Source organism: Arvicola amphibius, chromosome 5, assembly GCF_903992535.2.
Source record: "Arvicola amphibius chromosome 5, mArvAmp1.2, whole genome shotgun sequence".
Taxonomy (NCBI): domain Eukaryota; kingdom Metazoa; phylum Chordata; class Mammalia; order Rodentia; family Cricetidae; genus Arvicola; species Arvicola amphibius.
In genome coordinates, this window is record NC_052051.1 from 30,201,852 (window position 1) to 30,218,470 (window position 16,619).

The following is a 16,619-nucleotide window of genomic DNA, read 5'->3' on the forward strand; positions in this document are numbered from 1 at the left end:
TGCCTCCATCTTTCCTTTACTTTCCTTCCGTGTCAGTTGCCCCTGTGGGGTAGAGAACCAAATTCTCAGAGCTTTCTTTCATAAACGTAAATAATCAGTCACATGGAGTGGGGGGAGTAGAAGGGAAACAAGCTCATTAGCCAAGGCTATGCTGTCAGTCACATCCACTAGTTAAGATTTTTTTTTTGGCGGTTCCGTTGCTAGCCTTCCCTCTTTCTTTCTGTGTCTATATCGCACGCGCCAACATGGTGAACGTTCCTAAGACCTGCCGGACATTCTGCAAGAAATGTGGCAAGCACCAACCCCACAAAGTGACCCAGTACAAGAAGGGCAAAGATTCTTTGTATGCCCAGGGAAAGCGGCGTTACGACAGGAAACAGAGTGGCTATGGTGGGCAGACCAAGCCTATTTTCCGCAAAAAGGCTAAAACTACAAAGAAGATTGTGCTGAGACTGGAATGTGTGGAGCCCAACTGCAGATCGAAGAGGATGCTGGCTATTAAGAGATGCAAGCATTTTGAAATGGGAGGTGATAAGAAGAGAAAGGGCCAAGTGATGCAGTTCTAAGCTGATCTTGTTATGAAGACAATAAAATCATGAGCTTCCACTCAAAAAAAAAAAAAAAGATTTTCTTTGGCTTATGAAAATTCAGCCTGAAATGGACAGGATGTGCGATTCTCTTTGGGGGTAGGTTGAGAATAGACCCAGTCTCCTCCCGCCGTCGAGTATTAGTCTGTAACTCAAGAGCTTTCTCCTTATTCCTCCACTAGACATTTCTTGGGTTTCTCTGGAAATGGAGATCTGAAATCCAAGAGGGTTTCCTTTCTCTCTCTGTGACCCTGGCCTTATAAAGAAGTAGGCTGCACTAGAGGAGGCGACAAAGTGTTCAGACTCATGCATCATTCACTCGGTGCCTGGATACTAACCTGCTCATAGCGATTCCAGGGGCTCTTGTTTCCTGCCTTTGAACATTTCTATTCTCGCCGTATTACGCTTCTACGCCTCTGTCATTAGGTACATCTGCTCAGACAAGTTTGCTATCATTTATCTCACTTATTGTAACATCGAGCACACCATTAGTGTTGCTTAGAATCACCCCGGCTCCAATGAAGATGCCTTAATAGTTTTGAAGGAAACTCACCCGAATTACAGAGCACGGGAGAAGGGTTCACCGGTCTATAGCCGCGAAGCTCTTCCGGCACCGTGCTGCATTCGCTTTCATTCATTTTCCATAGAGCAGGTTAAACCTCTTGAATTAAGATCTAGCTCAGATACCAATGGAAATGGAGTGTGCACAGAAACTGATGTTTACTCAAATGTGTTTGCCGCTGGCGTGCTGTTTCTGCCTTCCTCCTTTTCATCGCCTGTTCGCGCTCTCAGGGTGGAACCCAGTATTTCCAATTACTTTATCCTTTCTCCCGATGTGTGCTATTGGAGCCTGCTGACAGCTACAAAGATGTTTTGTCTTCTTTTTAAAATAATGGCTTCGGTTGGTTTTTAAAATAATAACCATGGGAGCGCTAGTTGATTTCAATAAAGAGATGTTATATGATACAATTAAGAGATGCTGTGTAATTGCCTTCCATTCTAAAGGTAAAAAGAACTCTCGCAGCTTTTTAGGATTCTGCATGCCTCTTTAAGTCGACTGCAGCCCAAGGCCACAGCCATTCATTCATTCATTCACACCTAAATTTGTACCTTGCTGAGGCAGGAAGTGAATTGTGGCCAAGAGTACAATCACACCCAGAGGGGCTCTTCCTCCGTCACTCTGTGCTTGGGCGCCCCCTGCTGTCCTAGTGTGTGCTGACAGCTGCTGAGAAATAAGATAACCTAGGAAGAAACAAGACAATAAAGATGGCTAATTTTTTATCCTAAGCTTTAAGAGGCCGAGACCCTCACCTAGATGAACAAAAATATTTGGATCCTGTATCCCTTTCCCATAACCATCCCAAGAACTTAATGTCACTTTAAAAATAATACCTGTTCACCACACACTTTCAAAATGGAGGCTCTAAGCAGCATACCTAGGCATGGAGAGATGTGTGCACAGGTAGGTCTCTCCTCTCTGTCTCTGTCTCTGTCTCTGTCTCTGTGTGTGTGTGTGTGTGTGTGTGTGTGCGTGCGTGCATGCGCGCGCACGCGTAGGTACTCCATTTCATATATATATATATATATATATATATATATATATATATATATAAGATGTGACACTGTGTCCTCTTTCTATGAGGTGTTGCATCAGTACGGCTCTACTGCTGCCTCTTCCAGTCAGCCCTCCTTCCTTGCACTGTGTATTTTACAGGTGCATCCAACATTGAATCTTAAATTCCACGAGGATGAGATAGACTCTAACAACAGTATTTAAGATGTCTAGTGCCTAGCCTGCTGTCTGGAATAGCAGATGCTAACTGTAGGCTTTGGAGGACTAACAGGGAGATGTGCCCTTGGTGGCTAGCAATAGCTAGCTCTCCTGCCTACGTAGCCTCATTGGCAACAAATAATCAACCACAGACATCATCAGTTTGGTCCAGATTAAGGGGGCTCCATGCTTTAACTGGGAGAACTTGCTGAGCAGAGCCTGCTTAAGTATTGAAAACTACCAAGAGCACCAAAATTCCAGCAATTTCTCTGCTGGAGGATTGAGCTCAGAGGCATTTGTTTTCTTACTTGTTATCATTTGCCAAGGTTTTAGGAGGAGATACATCAAATGGCCAAGCAGAGGGCCTCTTTCTGGTCATAGGAAACTGGAAGAGGAGTGTGGTCGTTTAAAGAATGATTGGTGTAGACAGGGTTTTAAGGGTCTTAGCCAATGTTAACCCACAGGATCTTCACACAAAGGCTCTCTTAGAGAGGTTGAAATACTGTCTCGTTGCTTACATTTTTTTAAGTAAGCAGAAACACAAAGAACTACCTACAATTTCAAATCATAGTAGAATTGTAAAACTAACTTCTGCATAATTATGAGTTCTCCTAAATGTGTTTTAACTGGGTTTTCCTGGAGATATTTTCTCATTTAAAGAATGCATTCATTTTGGGGACTTGTTAGGCTCATGTAAACATATCATAGAAGCACCCATAAATAAGTCATTTAAGACTCTTTATAAGGGTCGAATGCACTTCACTGGTTGACATAAAACCCTAATTCCCAAGAGAGGTTTCCTGCTCCAGTTCTCTTTCTTGATATCACAAAAGGGGAGCTAGATACCAAAGCCCAACCCATTGGGACCCACTTCCTAGCTATGAGTTTAGCCCTTTGCAATGTAATTGTACAAACCCACCGGATTAACTTGATTCAGTCATGACCTCACTCAGGAGCTTTCTACAGCTCCTCGTTGTCCACTCATTAAACCCCAGTTCCTTTACAAGACCCTCTGCAGACGGATCCTATGGCTTCCCATTTCAAAGCTTTCCCTCTGCCATTTCTCCTTGCCCAACAGCACATATGACTGAGCATTCAGAGATACCTCCCGGCCAGAAGGGTCTTTAGCAATGACTGAACTGGTGTCCCAACATGAAATGCTTTCTTTGGTTTCCCTCCCCGTGTCTCAGCTGCTTCTGACGTCTGTACACTGACTTATCTGAGGGGAGGTCATCCTCAAGGTTAGGGTGGCCATGTGCCACTCACACCCCAGTTGCCTCTAACTAAGGAAGTCCTCATTGTCTTAGTAATTGTTTGCTAAGAGGAAGAATAGTCGTGGGTGACTGTCTAATTTAAGTACCTTCATTTTATCCCAAGAGCCAGCAGAGGGTCTCACCTCTGTCAGTGCCTGCCAGCCACCCAAAGGTGACTGAGCATCTGAATCTACAAATACCCTTCTGCAGTGAACCAAAGCGACCTTACAGCAAAACTGAAAAGACACATTCTTGTATTTTCCCCCCAGATCCAAGAAGCTAAGTGTCAGAGGCCAAGGATAAGAACGTAGTTTTCTAAGCTCACAATAAAGAGGAGTTTCTGATTGTCCTGCTTGGAAACAGTAGGAGGGGCTGGGTGACACTGGGGTGCTGGCTACTTACACAGAACTGTTGCCTCTGCTTTAGAAAGTTCTTATTCAATATGGCTCTGGTGGACATTACCCTGATTTTATATAAATATACTTGACTTTTATTTCTCTTTCATTCGTGCCTCAGGTTAAAGGAAGATGGACTAGAAATGACAGTGCTGAGCAGATCCTCTGGCAACAGAAACTCGGTTCATTGGCTGCTTGTAAGTGGCCAGAGCAAAATCTCTATATCCACAGGATTCTCTAACTGGACTCCAAGCCCCTTTTCCATTGCTGTTAACAATGTTTTCTATAGCAAGTTTTCTTGTCCAACTATCTTTGCATTGCCAGCCCCCAAATAACAGCATGGAGACTCATTAATAATTATAAAAGCTTGGCCTTTAGCTTAGGCTTGCTCTCAACTATCTCTTATAGCTTAATTCATCCATATTTTTAAATCTACGTTTGGCCACATGGTTTGGCTGCCTCTCCTCAGTACGGTACATCCAACTTGCTCCAAGTCTGCTGGTGAAATTTGCTAGCCTCGATTCCTTCTCCTCTTCCTCGCTCTCCCTGGAAATCCCACCTATCCTCTCCTGCCTAGCCATTGGCCATTTAACTCTTTATTAAACCAATCAGAAGGTCCACTGGCAAGGACATATCTTCACAGTATACGAAAAGATTTTCCTGCAGCAGATTTCCAGGAATTCAGTCACCAACTGGAAGACATTAAGCTTACTTCAACAGAGCACTATTTAAATATGGTACTTGAATCTAAGACCACCTTTTCTCCAGAGGCAAATATTATCCCGACATATCTGATACTGTCCTGAATGCACATGTGGAAGGAGCCACCCTGGCCTCAGGTGTAAAGAACTATTGAATGGTTGACATTGACAAAAAGGCTTTTCTTGTGGGGGGAATCACCCCTGCCTGCCTTTCCAGCCCTTCCCCTTCCATCTAAACATTAATAAAGATCAGATGAGAGGAATTTGATTGTGTTCTCTCTCATCTCTCTCTCACTTTCTCCCTGCAATAGGAACACTCCCCAGGTGAGATGGAGACTCGGACAGGCATCTCTGGGTTCACGACTTGTCTCTTGGCCCAGTCATTCTTTGCCGTAGTCCAGGTTAGCCTGGAACTCACTGTGTAACTTTGTCTGACCTCAAACTTGCAGCAAGGTCTTTGTGTCTCAGCCCCCGTAGTGCTGAGATTATAGCCATGAGCTACGAAGCCCAGTTTCTGGAGTTTTGGGTTTTCATTTTCGTTTTTGTTTTGTTTTTAAACAGAATTACCAGAGATCTTATAAAACCATATTTATTTGCTTATCTTATGTTCTCCCTCTCTCTCCCTCCCTCTCAGCACTGATGTTCCATGAAAACAGGATTTCCTTCTGTCCTCAATACCTATAACAATGCCTGGCATACAGTAGAGTCTCGGTAAGTTCTTGTCAAGGGACTGTGGTCTAAGTAAGGATATTTTAACAAACCATAAGCTTTTCTTGACACTTTTATAGGAGATATAAATATAGATAAAATGATCAAATTAAGTAAAGTTGTGGTTATCAACAAAGAGACTGGCTGGGCCAGAAGAATAAGAGATGATATTTAAAATATCTACCTGTGAGTCATGAGAAAAGCTAGTCTCTGACAAGCAAATTCCCCCACCCAAATGAAGCCTTCAATAGGGTGTCCAAAGCTCCAACACAAAAAGGAAGCCCCTGGGGACCTTGTTAATAGACAGATTCTAATTTAAGGAGTATAGGGCTAGGGGTGCCCAAAGTCTGCATTTCCAAAAAGGTTGAAAGTAATGTCGTGTTCATGACATTGGTCTGGGAGCCGTCCTTTCAGTAGTGAAGCTATGCATGACCAAAGTATGTTCCAAACGGTCATGCCCTCCATTTCATCTAGACAACAGAACACGGGTCAGATGGCAATGTTAATGATTTTTGTATTTTTATTAATACTCAAGCCCCAGAAAGTATACACGCAAGTAATCACAAAAGAAACTTCAGATTCGGAAATGAGCAGTTCGGTTAATGACAGACTGCTTAATATATCAGTGGAAGAATAGGGTTTGCAAAAATTCTATGACTACAGTTTCATTCCCATTTGATACGCTGCCCTATTTATGGCCACTGGTGTAAAACAAACCCACTCAGTTCTACCCGGAAAGGAATCTTGAGTCTTCTTCACACTTACTATTTCATTGCCTCACAGATGTTGGAGGAGGAAAGAAAAGTAATTCATAGACCAAGAGTGACCCCTTCAAGGCTACTCCACACAGATTTTCCAGTTCCTATGCTGATGTAGCCCACACACCATTTTGCCTCTTTGTGGGGGAATGTAAGATGCATTCTTCCTTGACTAGTGCAGAAATGATACTCAGCCCTCCAGATGTTTATATAACAGAGAGCTAAAGACTTATAAACAAAAGAAGAACAGTTGTGCACCAGAGACACTGAGGGCTCCATTCATCGGGATCCACCCGCTGACTTCCACACCCAGCCAAGCTATTTATTCTAGAGTCACCCAGACTATTGAAGGCTGTTTCATGCCCCTCCTCCTTGCTTCATGGGTCCCAGCACCAGAAATCTAAAAAAGAATGAGGCTCACCCTAGAGAAGCCACAGAAGGGACAATGTTGAGTTCAGAGTTGCTTAAAGTTCTGGCTTGATTTCAGCCATATACAGCCTTATTAACCTCCCCAGACTAGGCCACACCTTCTGAAGAGTGGACCTCACTTCCCTTAAGCCAAGGAGATCCAGGCAGGAGCTCCATCTGATGCTCTGTGTCCAAGGTGAGGGGTACTATCTTGTCATAGCCTTCCCATAAGTCAGCCTATCAGACAGATGGAAATTAAACACAGAAGGGCGTTTCCTTCTAAGGAAAGGAAACTGTTCTAGTCCCAGTCTTAACAATCACAGTCCACTGTAGCGTGTTATGCTGGAGTTTACTGTGAAATAATTTCCTACCTTCTAGCCACCAGTCAGGGACATCTTGCTGCCCCCCTCATGCACATGAACACTTGAACACATTGAGAGCCCTGAACAGACTCACTTCGTATGCGCTCAAATGCTCTTAGACACACACTTATCGCTTTCACTTTAACCCTGAGCACACAGTCAATGGAATGACAGTTCCATCCTCTGACTAAAAATCGCTCCCATACTTCTAAACCCAAAAGTGTCTAACCCTCAATTTGTAAATGCCTTCTCTGGTTCCCCAAATTCCATGGTTTGCACGGATGAGAAATTAAGAAGTCCTATGAAAATACTTAGCAATGCCATAATTCTTTGACTCATAAGCCATATTGGGTTCTGTCTCTGAAGCTGGCAGCATCAAGTGATCTGTTCTCACACCTACAGCCCCATCTATTTTCCCAGATGCTTGTTTCCTTTTGACTTCCAGGGTCTCCCAGCTTCCTAGTCCTGAAATTCTGTCCGACTATTGCCCTTCACATGGCTCAGTGTTTTGTGCCTGCAGCTGACAGATGTCATCAAGGCTGACCACCTGCCTGAGCCCCTACCTCCACAGCTTCCCTCTGTGTACATGTCTGTCCCATCATCTGGACTCCCTGTTACCTCTTGCTGGACTCCCCCCACCAACCCTACTGGTTGCCTAGGTGACCACCGGTTGCCTAGCACCATCTTTTACCAGCCAGATGGGCTTCCTGTCCTTGGCCATTGTGGGTCTATCTCTGACCTGCCACACCTGGAGCAATACGTTCTATCTCCCAGGCTGCCTGAACCACGTTTCCACATCCATCTATGTCAAGGGAGGAAATTCTTAGATAAGTAACAAGATTGTCCATTCTGCCAACCTGCAGGTTAATAACACCACTGTATTATTCCAACCAAGTCAGAGCACCTACCAAGAAATGAATCACAAAAGCTACCCCTAGCTGTCCCTTTGAAAATTTCCATTTCTTGTCCCAACATATCACTATAACAGAGACCACAGTGCTCTCAGGATAAACTGGATGTCACAAAAGACACACAAGGTACTCCTAATATTGTTTTTAAAAATCCCTCTAAATTCTTGATTTAGGAAAATTAAGAAAACAGTTAAAATTAACCTAATAATAATTCAGAGACATAACAATACAAAATGTCATATACAAAAACAGGGGCTACTACTAAAAAGAAGCTGATTTTGTTTGTTTTTCTGTTTAAGGCTGGGTATCATTTCTCTAGGCTGTCTTTGAACTTGCTATGTAGCAAAATAAATGACCTTGAATTTCTGATCCTCCTGCCTCCATCCCCCAAATAGTGGGATTATAAGCATGTGCCATTATACCTTACCCAGTTTCTACCAGGGTGGGGACCTGAACGGGATCTTCGTGCATGCTGGCTGAGCGTCCTACCAATTGAGCTACATATACAGCCTGCAGTTAAACTTCTACCTGAAGAAAAGCACACACTCATGTGTGCTCCAAGTGGGAATAAAAAGCCACCGGTAGCGCCCATTAGAAGCTATCTGATTTGCTGACCTCTCTGTGAATCTGAGCTATATTTCTCCAGCCAGTTATATGAATATTCGGCAGAACCTTTTCCAGTGTGCACTCTGTCGTTTCCACAGAAATGACAGGTTCTGGTCTCCAGCAAGGTGCCAGATGATTGGAGAGAGGGATAGAAGCTGGGAGACTGCCAACAGTCCTGGACAGCAGCAGTGTGGAGGAGAGAAGGATAAACTGTTGGGCGAGGAGGAGAGGGGTGCCCAGTGAAGGAGGCTGAGGACTTTTCCATCCCATCCTAGTTCTGCCTCTCAATGATGGGAAGGTCGGGAAGGTCAGGAGTTTAGCTCTCAGCTGCCACCTATCAGACAGTATCACTGGAGAAGGGATAAGGGACTCCAACTTCCAAAGAATTTATATATATATATATATATATATATATATATATATATATATACACTTGCGCATGGTATTTATATATTATTATATATGGTACGTGTACATTATGTATAATATGTGTATATTCTGGTGTGACGTGATATAGTATTTAATATAGTCAGAGACTAAAACTCTGAAAATGATTTGGAATATTTCCATTTGAGAAGGAATAATAGCTGATTCCCTGGCCCTGTTCACAAGCACATAGCTATGTGGCCACATAGCTCCTTTATGGTCACCAACCCTGGTGACCTACAGACCCCACCATTTGTCTCTTAGCCAGAATTTACCAAGCTGCCCCAGAATTCATACAGCATAACTAAGTCTGACTAGACCCTATGTCAGCCCTGGTTTTCTTGGATGGATTCATGAAACAGATGTCTTGGGAGCGGGACAGCAATTTCTTCGCTTCTTAATAAAATGGGATGACCTTGAAGTTCCGCACAGATCTGAAAATGTCCCCAAAGCACTAAGTCATTAGACAGAGGCCCCCACTCTTGACCTCCAGTTCAGAAGCCTCCCAGATAGCAGCTGCCTCTGCCAGTGTGGGTAAAGGGTGTTTGAAGTAACCTGTTCATTTGTTTGGTTTTTTGTTTGGTCGTTTGTTTTTGAGAAAGGGTCTTACTGTGGGTCCCAGACTAATCTCAGACTCCAAATCTTCCTGCCTCAGCCTCCCAAGTGCTAAGTCCACAGCTATTATAGTACACCACCAGTTGAAGCTCAACATAACATAAGCATAAAGCTTTCCTTTAACCCCATCCATAAAACTTGCCTAATCTGGGTAGTGACTTTGCTACGTGGGTCAAAATGATTTCCTTTCTTCTTTCTTTCCCGCCCTCCTCCTTCCTCCTTTTGCACCCTACTCCTTCTCTTTCCTCTTTTCCCTTCTTTTCTCCTTCTCCTCTGTTCATCTCCTCACCACCCCCGTCCTCTACAGTGGTTCTGATAGGTTTTGTTTGTCCCCGCTGTGACCTGACTGTGAAGCATCCCTTGCAGACTTGCATATTGAACTCTTAGTCACAAACTAAGGCACTGTTTGGGGAGAATGTGGAAACTTCAGGAGGGGGGTGGGAGAAATTTGGTCCTTGGGGTTATCTTGCTCCTGTCCAGCTCCACCACTTGTCCTCCCCTCACCCCTCTTTCTCTTCCTACAATCCATAACATAAACAACTTTTTGTAAAATCTCCCACTCCCTCTTGGATCTAGTATCCAAGTGCATGTGGCTAAGCAAGCATGAGCTGGACCCTTTGAAACCATAAGCGGAAGCAAATGTCTGCCTTTGGTCGTGTGGACCCGAGGATAGCTAATGAAGTCAGGGGTTCATTTCTATAGTCTGCTGCAGTTCAGCACCTCCTTACTATGGCTATGGTGCTGCAGGGTGCACACAGGGCTCGAGTGGGGGACTCCTGCTTCTTGTCATTCTATTGGAAAGTGAAGTGGCTCTGGAAAAAGGCATGAGAAGCTGGGGCTGTGTGATCTGCTGTGCCAGCCCTGGCTGGTTATGATGAGACCTTCTCAGACCAAATGCAGGGCTTGGACAGAGGGAGAATATTAACATGGTTAGGGTCAGAGGTCTGTTGTGGGAGCACCTTCCGCTTCTTCAGCCAATAGCTGCTGAGATACCAGCCCACTGAGGCGTGGTCTCTCCTTTAAAAAAGCAGCAACTGCCCTCCCCTTGCTCTCTGGCTTCCTGCTCCACTTCCGGCGACTAGGCTCCCTTCCTGATTGCGCAGAAGGCTGTTGTCTGGGATGGTGATCTGTAAGTTTTTCCCCTTTAAATAAATAACCATTCTATTAATCATAATTCCAAACTGGTGTGGGATTGTTTGTGACTTATGCCTTCAGAGGTTGGTGAGAAGAAACTGCAGAGAGGGTGAAGCTCCCAGACTCTCCCGTGAACACCAGTGTTTCCAGGGTCTGTGAGCCAGCTTATGCCTGGCCGTGTAGTTCACTGGGATATTTGAGGCAGGGGAATTACTGTTTTACATATAACTATCAACTGACCCTAGTTGTAAGACAGAAAGTGCTATAGACACAACCTGAACTCGCCTTAGACTGTGGCACACGGAAATGTCTCTTGCAGGGACTCTTCGGGGAGTCAAGAGTTCTTGGGTCCTTTCTGTAAACTTCTCGGCAATTGTTGTTCTGCACCTTTAGTTTCCTCTCCTGGTGCACCAGAGATGGAGTATGGGGAGGCAGACAGTCCACAGAGCAGGCCTTCTCAAGGCAGCCGGGTTATGAGCAGGCTGTGACACTCAGTTCAGCCTCACCCAGGGAACTTACTGGAAGCTTTGCATCCAGGAACCAGGGGCCCAAAGATTCCTCCTGTTTCAGACTTTGTCCTTAATTTCCATGTGTTCTGGGGACCTTTGAAAACTAGCCGCACGTCTTACAGTTGATGTTTTTCTCCCGGTGCTTGGAGAGTCTGGGGTTAGACGAATAAACAGCAAAGCTCCCGAACTACTGTGGCTCCGCGTGGGTCTAAGCCCATGGATGCTCGCTGAAGACAAGCACACAAAAACACGGTCCAGAAAGTGACAGGTGGAGGGGACATGTCACTGTGCAAAGTGAATTAGAAAGCAGATTTAGTTGCTTCCCAAATCCTTTCCTTTTTTTCTTTCATAGACAGGACTCCACTCTGCTGTCCAGAACGTCCTCAGACTCATCAGCTCAATTGCCCCTTCTTCCCTCGGTCTTGCAAGTGTAGAAACTACAGGGACGTGTTTAATTATTTATTCAACGCAAAAAAGAATTTATGTGAAGCATAAATAAACAAGCATAAACCCTAAAACAGCTAATCCCATGCCAGATGTGTTCCAAAGGAGGAAAAAGAGAGACTGGGGCCCCAGACTCTGTCAGAGGTCCAAATCCTCAGTCCAAGGAAGAAGGATTAGTGGCGCTGAATTCAGTTTCAGATCTACTACTCAAAAGTCACGTGAGCTCAAGCCTCAGTCTCTCCATCTGCAAAATGGGAATGTTGGTAATTATCTTATTTATATCTTGCACAGAACTCTAAGAGTTATGTGTGAAAACCGCTGTGTGTTGCAAAGTCCTACTGGCAGAAATGCTTTGCGTTAGTCTATTGACCTGGTTCATTCAGCGAATAGGCCTGGGACATCACTTAATTTATTTATTGTTTTTAACCAAGAGGAAGGAAAGTTCTCTGAGCTTTTCAAGGCCTGCTGAGTGATTTGAACAGTCTCTTCTCTACCTTGTGTGTCAAGTGGACCCTCAACGTGGTGAAGTGGTTTAACAGCCTGAGCATTAGCCGTGCTCAATCAGGAGGGGAGAGCAGGGTGCCACCTGCAGGGTAGAGTTCACCACCAGGAATCCAGGCGGAGCAGAAGCAGGCAGGCCTGGATTCCAGCCCTGGAAAGTCTTAAATATGAAGCTACCAGACGGTCCCAGGGCTGGCAGCAAGAAGGGACCAGTGAGGGAACATGACAGGTGCCCTGAATGTGTCACCTAGAGTATGCATTCTTGACTCTAACTGGTACTGAAAAGACACAGGGGCCAGGGTCTGAAAGGGAAGGGAGAGACCAAACCTGCCTCCCGTAGAATCTGGATCTATCTACCAAATGATTTGGAATGGGGGTAGATTGAGGCATAAATGCGTTTTAGAAACTGGAGTCAGGATTTTTTTTTTTTCAAGAACACTCACAAAGATTGTCTACCGGAAATCTCCGAGGTAGCCCTCTCTGTGGATGCCTGACTTAAAGATCACTCAGACCAGGAGGAACTGAAATTGCAGCCTTATCTTATACAAATGTCGATCTTGAGAATGCCAAGAAAACTACAGGTGCTTGTAGGCAGGAAGTGTAGCGAAGTGGAAGAGTGTGCGTCTAACATGCACAAGAACTAGGGCCTTGGTACCCAGAACCATAGTGTCTTAGTTAGGGCTCTTATTGCTGTAAGAGACACCATGACCATGGCAAATCTTAAGGAACACATTTAACTAGGCTGGCTTACGGTTTCGAGATTTAGTCATTAACATCATGGCAAGAAGCCTGAAGGCCTGCAAGCAGATATGATGCTAGAGGAAGAGCCGAGAGTCCCATGTCTCGATCCACAGGCCGCAGAAGGAAACTGCCACACTGGGTGTGGCTTGATCATATCTGAGGGGTAGTTTGAATGTAATTGGCCCCCATAAGCCCATAGGGGGTGGCACTATTAGGAGGTGTGGCTTTGTTGGAATAGGCATGGCCTTGTTGGAGGAAGAGTGTCACTGTGGTGGTGGGCATTGAGGTCTCCTTTGCTCAAGCTTCCCTCCGTGTGATACTCAGTTCACTACCTGTTGCCTGTGGACCAAGATGTAAGACTCTCAGCCGATGTAAGACTCTCAACTCCTTCCTCAGCACCATGCCTGCCTACATACCACCATTTTCCTGCCACGGTGATAATGGCCTGAACCTCTGAAACTATAAGCCACCCAAATGAAATGTTTTCTTTTATTAAAAGTTGCTGCGGTAATGGTGTCTCTTTACATCAATAGAAGCCACAACTAAAACAATGAGACCTCAGAGCCTGCCTCTACAGTGACACACTTCCTCCAGTGAGGCCACACCCATTCCAACAAGGCCACACCTCCTAATGTTGCCACTCCCTATGTGCCAACCACTCAAACAAATATGTCTACAGGGGCCATTCCTATTCAAACCACCACACATGGGGGAAGAAAAGATGGCTGAGGCAGGAGGACCATGAATTCAAGGTGAGCCTGGGCTACAAAAGAAGACCCTGTCAAATAAATAAGTAATAAATAAGTTACCACCGCGCTTATTTTAAGTTTATATCTTACAACCGGAATAGCCATTTAATGGGAATCCTGAGTGCATTTTCCAGAGAACATAGCAGTCTTGTTTACATCTGAATTGTAAACAAGTCCTTTCTTCCCAAGAACACAGTCAAAGACAAAGTGTGTGTGTGTGTGTGGTGTGTGTGTGTGTGTTTTAAATGACCTCGTTTTTATATAAACCATGCTGGGATCCAAGGCCAAGAAACAAACGTTTTATTTGTAAGTCTTCAGGTTAGAGCAAAGAGTTCCGGTGAGGTTTTCAGAAAGGGAGCCAGGTGGTAGAACTGAAAACAGAATGATGTGTTTAAATTCCAGTCATCTGAGTCCCAAAACGTAGACCTGGACAAGGTGGCCACACTGACTCCAGTCTCTGTCGTGTGCAACACGGAGTGGCGGAGGTCCTCTCAGCTGTGTTCAGACCCCAAGGGCCTTGTGCACAGTGTGGCTCTCTACAGTCTCTTCCAGCAGCCCTCTGCAGGGGCCCCTAAAGGTCATTTGATTCAAAAGCTCTTCTAAGTGTCTATCGCTGGAAAGAGATTTTTATTTTCTGGCCCACACCGCCACCTGCTGGTGATGGCTGAACCTCTGCATCAAGAGCCTGCAACTCCCTTTTAGGAGATTGTTTTATCCTAAAGCTCCATTGTTGGAGGTGTTCCTTTACATCCCGTGTGCAATCCTTCCATTCACACTTGCTAAACCAACTCATGGGACACAAGTTACGCATATTGACAGAGGGTGTGCAGCAGAATAACGGTCGAGAAGCTAAAAATAACAAGTAACAGAACCTTCCAGATCTCATTTGGATAATTAGCACCTACACTTGTCGGTTGTTTGATTGCTTGGTAATTGCAGTTGAAGTTAAGCAGGTAAATCTGATGGGTGCGTATTTGTTTGTGGACAAGGTTAACAGCGCTGCTAGTGAAGCATCCCCTTGTCAGTCTTCAGGGGCCCCATGGTAATTAATGGGCTGTTAGGGAGTTTTTACATATGCAAATCAACACCGAACAGGGAAATGTCTTCAGATGACAGACAACAGGTCCATGAGAAACAGTGGTGTGTTGTTAATGTGCACTACTTCAGAGACATCATTTAGTACAGGTGGCCAGGAAACTGTCAACATGTGCCTGAAAAGCCATTTCAGAGGCTTTCAGAGCAAGGACGCCCATAGGTTGTCAGACGGTGAGAGTCGCCAAGTTTGTCAGGGCTGGAGAGTCACATCATCCCGTTTCAGCCCCAATATTACTTCTTCTCCGTCATCACTATGTAAATAAGAGAAGAACCTGTCTGAAGTCGAGAGAAGCCTGGGTACAGTTGTGTGCTTTAAGGTGAAACTCCCGAGCTGCTGAGAAAAATGGGGTCTTAACCCTACGTTTGTCCTTCCACCAAAAGGAAACACGTGGGGGATGTTCTCAGCAAGCGGAGAGCTTTCAGGATGCTTGTGTGCATATCCAACATGTGTATAAACTGTGGGTGGGCAGGACAAAGGAATGGAGGGTCGGATTAGTCCACAGGACCACAAACAAGAAGAGGACAAGTGGTCCTTGCTCAGCTTCCTGTACACGGTGATACAATTCATTGGTAGCTGGTGCTGCTTCTACAACCAGATAAGCCTGTAACTTACAACTTGCTCTCAGTCAATGGTCAATAGGCCACCATGGGCTTAAGAAGTAGACGGTAGCCTCATCCTATTGGCCAAGCTTACAGCTCCTGAGGCCCCAGTGTGCAGGGTGCAGGAGATGGTTGAGGGCTACATTAGGCCGTTCCTCACTCTTTGCTTAAGACTGACTTGATTAGTGTGTGACCTGAAGCCAGTGGTATGTGCCAGGCAGTGGGGATTACGACTCTACCCTATGTTCTCAAACGATCAAAGTAGCTTTTCCACTTATTAAGCTCTTAATAGAATTTACCAAGGGTCATTCAAAAAATTCTCTTTACCCTAAGGACAAACGAAATGGTCATTGAGAAAGGTCCTGCAGTGGGGGAGCCTGGGAAGCATGGTAGTTGTCACCACACTGCCTTTAATAAGTGGTTCACCAGCTCAGGGATCTGCACTCCCCTTCCTGCATCCCTCCCTGAACCAAATATTGACTGAGAGCCTACATAGAAAGCCTTGTCTGGGGTCCCTTTACTGCAGCCCAGATTTCCAGTACACCTATTTTCTCTGAGTGTGTGGGGGAGGGGGTAAGGTTGATGTTGGGTTGTCTCCCTCAATCACTTCTCCATCTTATTTTTTGAGACAGGGTCTCTTTTTTTTGGTTTATTTTTTTATATTTAAAAATTTCCATCTCCTCCCCTTCATCAACTGATGGTAAGAGAACTGAACCTGGAGCTCAGCAATTTGCTGGGCTGACTGGCCAGCAAGTTCTAGATATCAGTCTGTCTCTAGCACCCCTAGTGTTGCAGTGGCAGATCCATGCTGCCTAACTCAGGGTGTGTGGGTGCTGGGGAGCTGAATTCGGGTTCTCAAGCTTACACAGCAAAAACTTCACTGACTGAGCAGTCTTCTCAGTCCTGCATTGGTTTAATTATACAACGTTATGGGGCACAGTGTGATAATTGGATATATATATAGAGAGAGAGTATGTACCTATGCATCCATGGTTGTGAACATTTCTGTCTCCTCAAACTTACGTGTGTGTGTGTGTGTGTGTGTGTGTGTGTGTGTGTTGATAAACACATATAACAACAGACTTGTTTGGAATAGAGTGTTTTATTTGATTATGTACACAAAATTGCAGACCAAAGCAGCACTGGCTTCTAGGTCTCTGGGGACTCTTATCCAGCCTGGAAACCCGTTTATCCAGTTACCGTAGTCAACATTTCATTCATAATGAAATAACACGTAAGGTGTTGATTGGCAGGCCCCTGACCTCTGTGGCTGCCTTACGAATGAGTCAGGGTTCCATCTCCCGAAACCACCTCTCCATCTTTCCTTCCTTTCTACACCGTGAAA

The 16,619-nt window shown here is 45.0% G+C and overlaps 1 protein-coding gene across 1 annotated transcript; it reads left to right on the forward strand.

Moving 5' to 3' along the window:
- Positions 1-245: 245 nt before the first annotated feature.
- On the forward strand, positions 246-566 carry LOC119815714 (60S ribosomal protein L36a-like). The gene has a single exon (XM_038331991.1). It carries the CDS (start codon positions 246-248, stop codon positions 564-566), a length of 321 nt encoding a protein of 106 aa, XP_038187919.1.
- Positions 567-16,619: the final 16,053 nt, after the last annotated feature.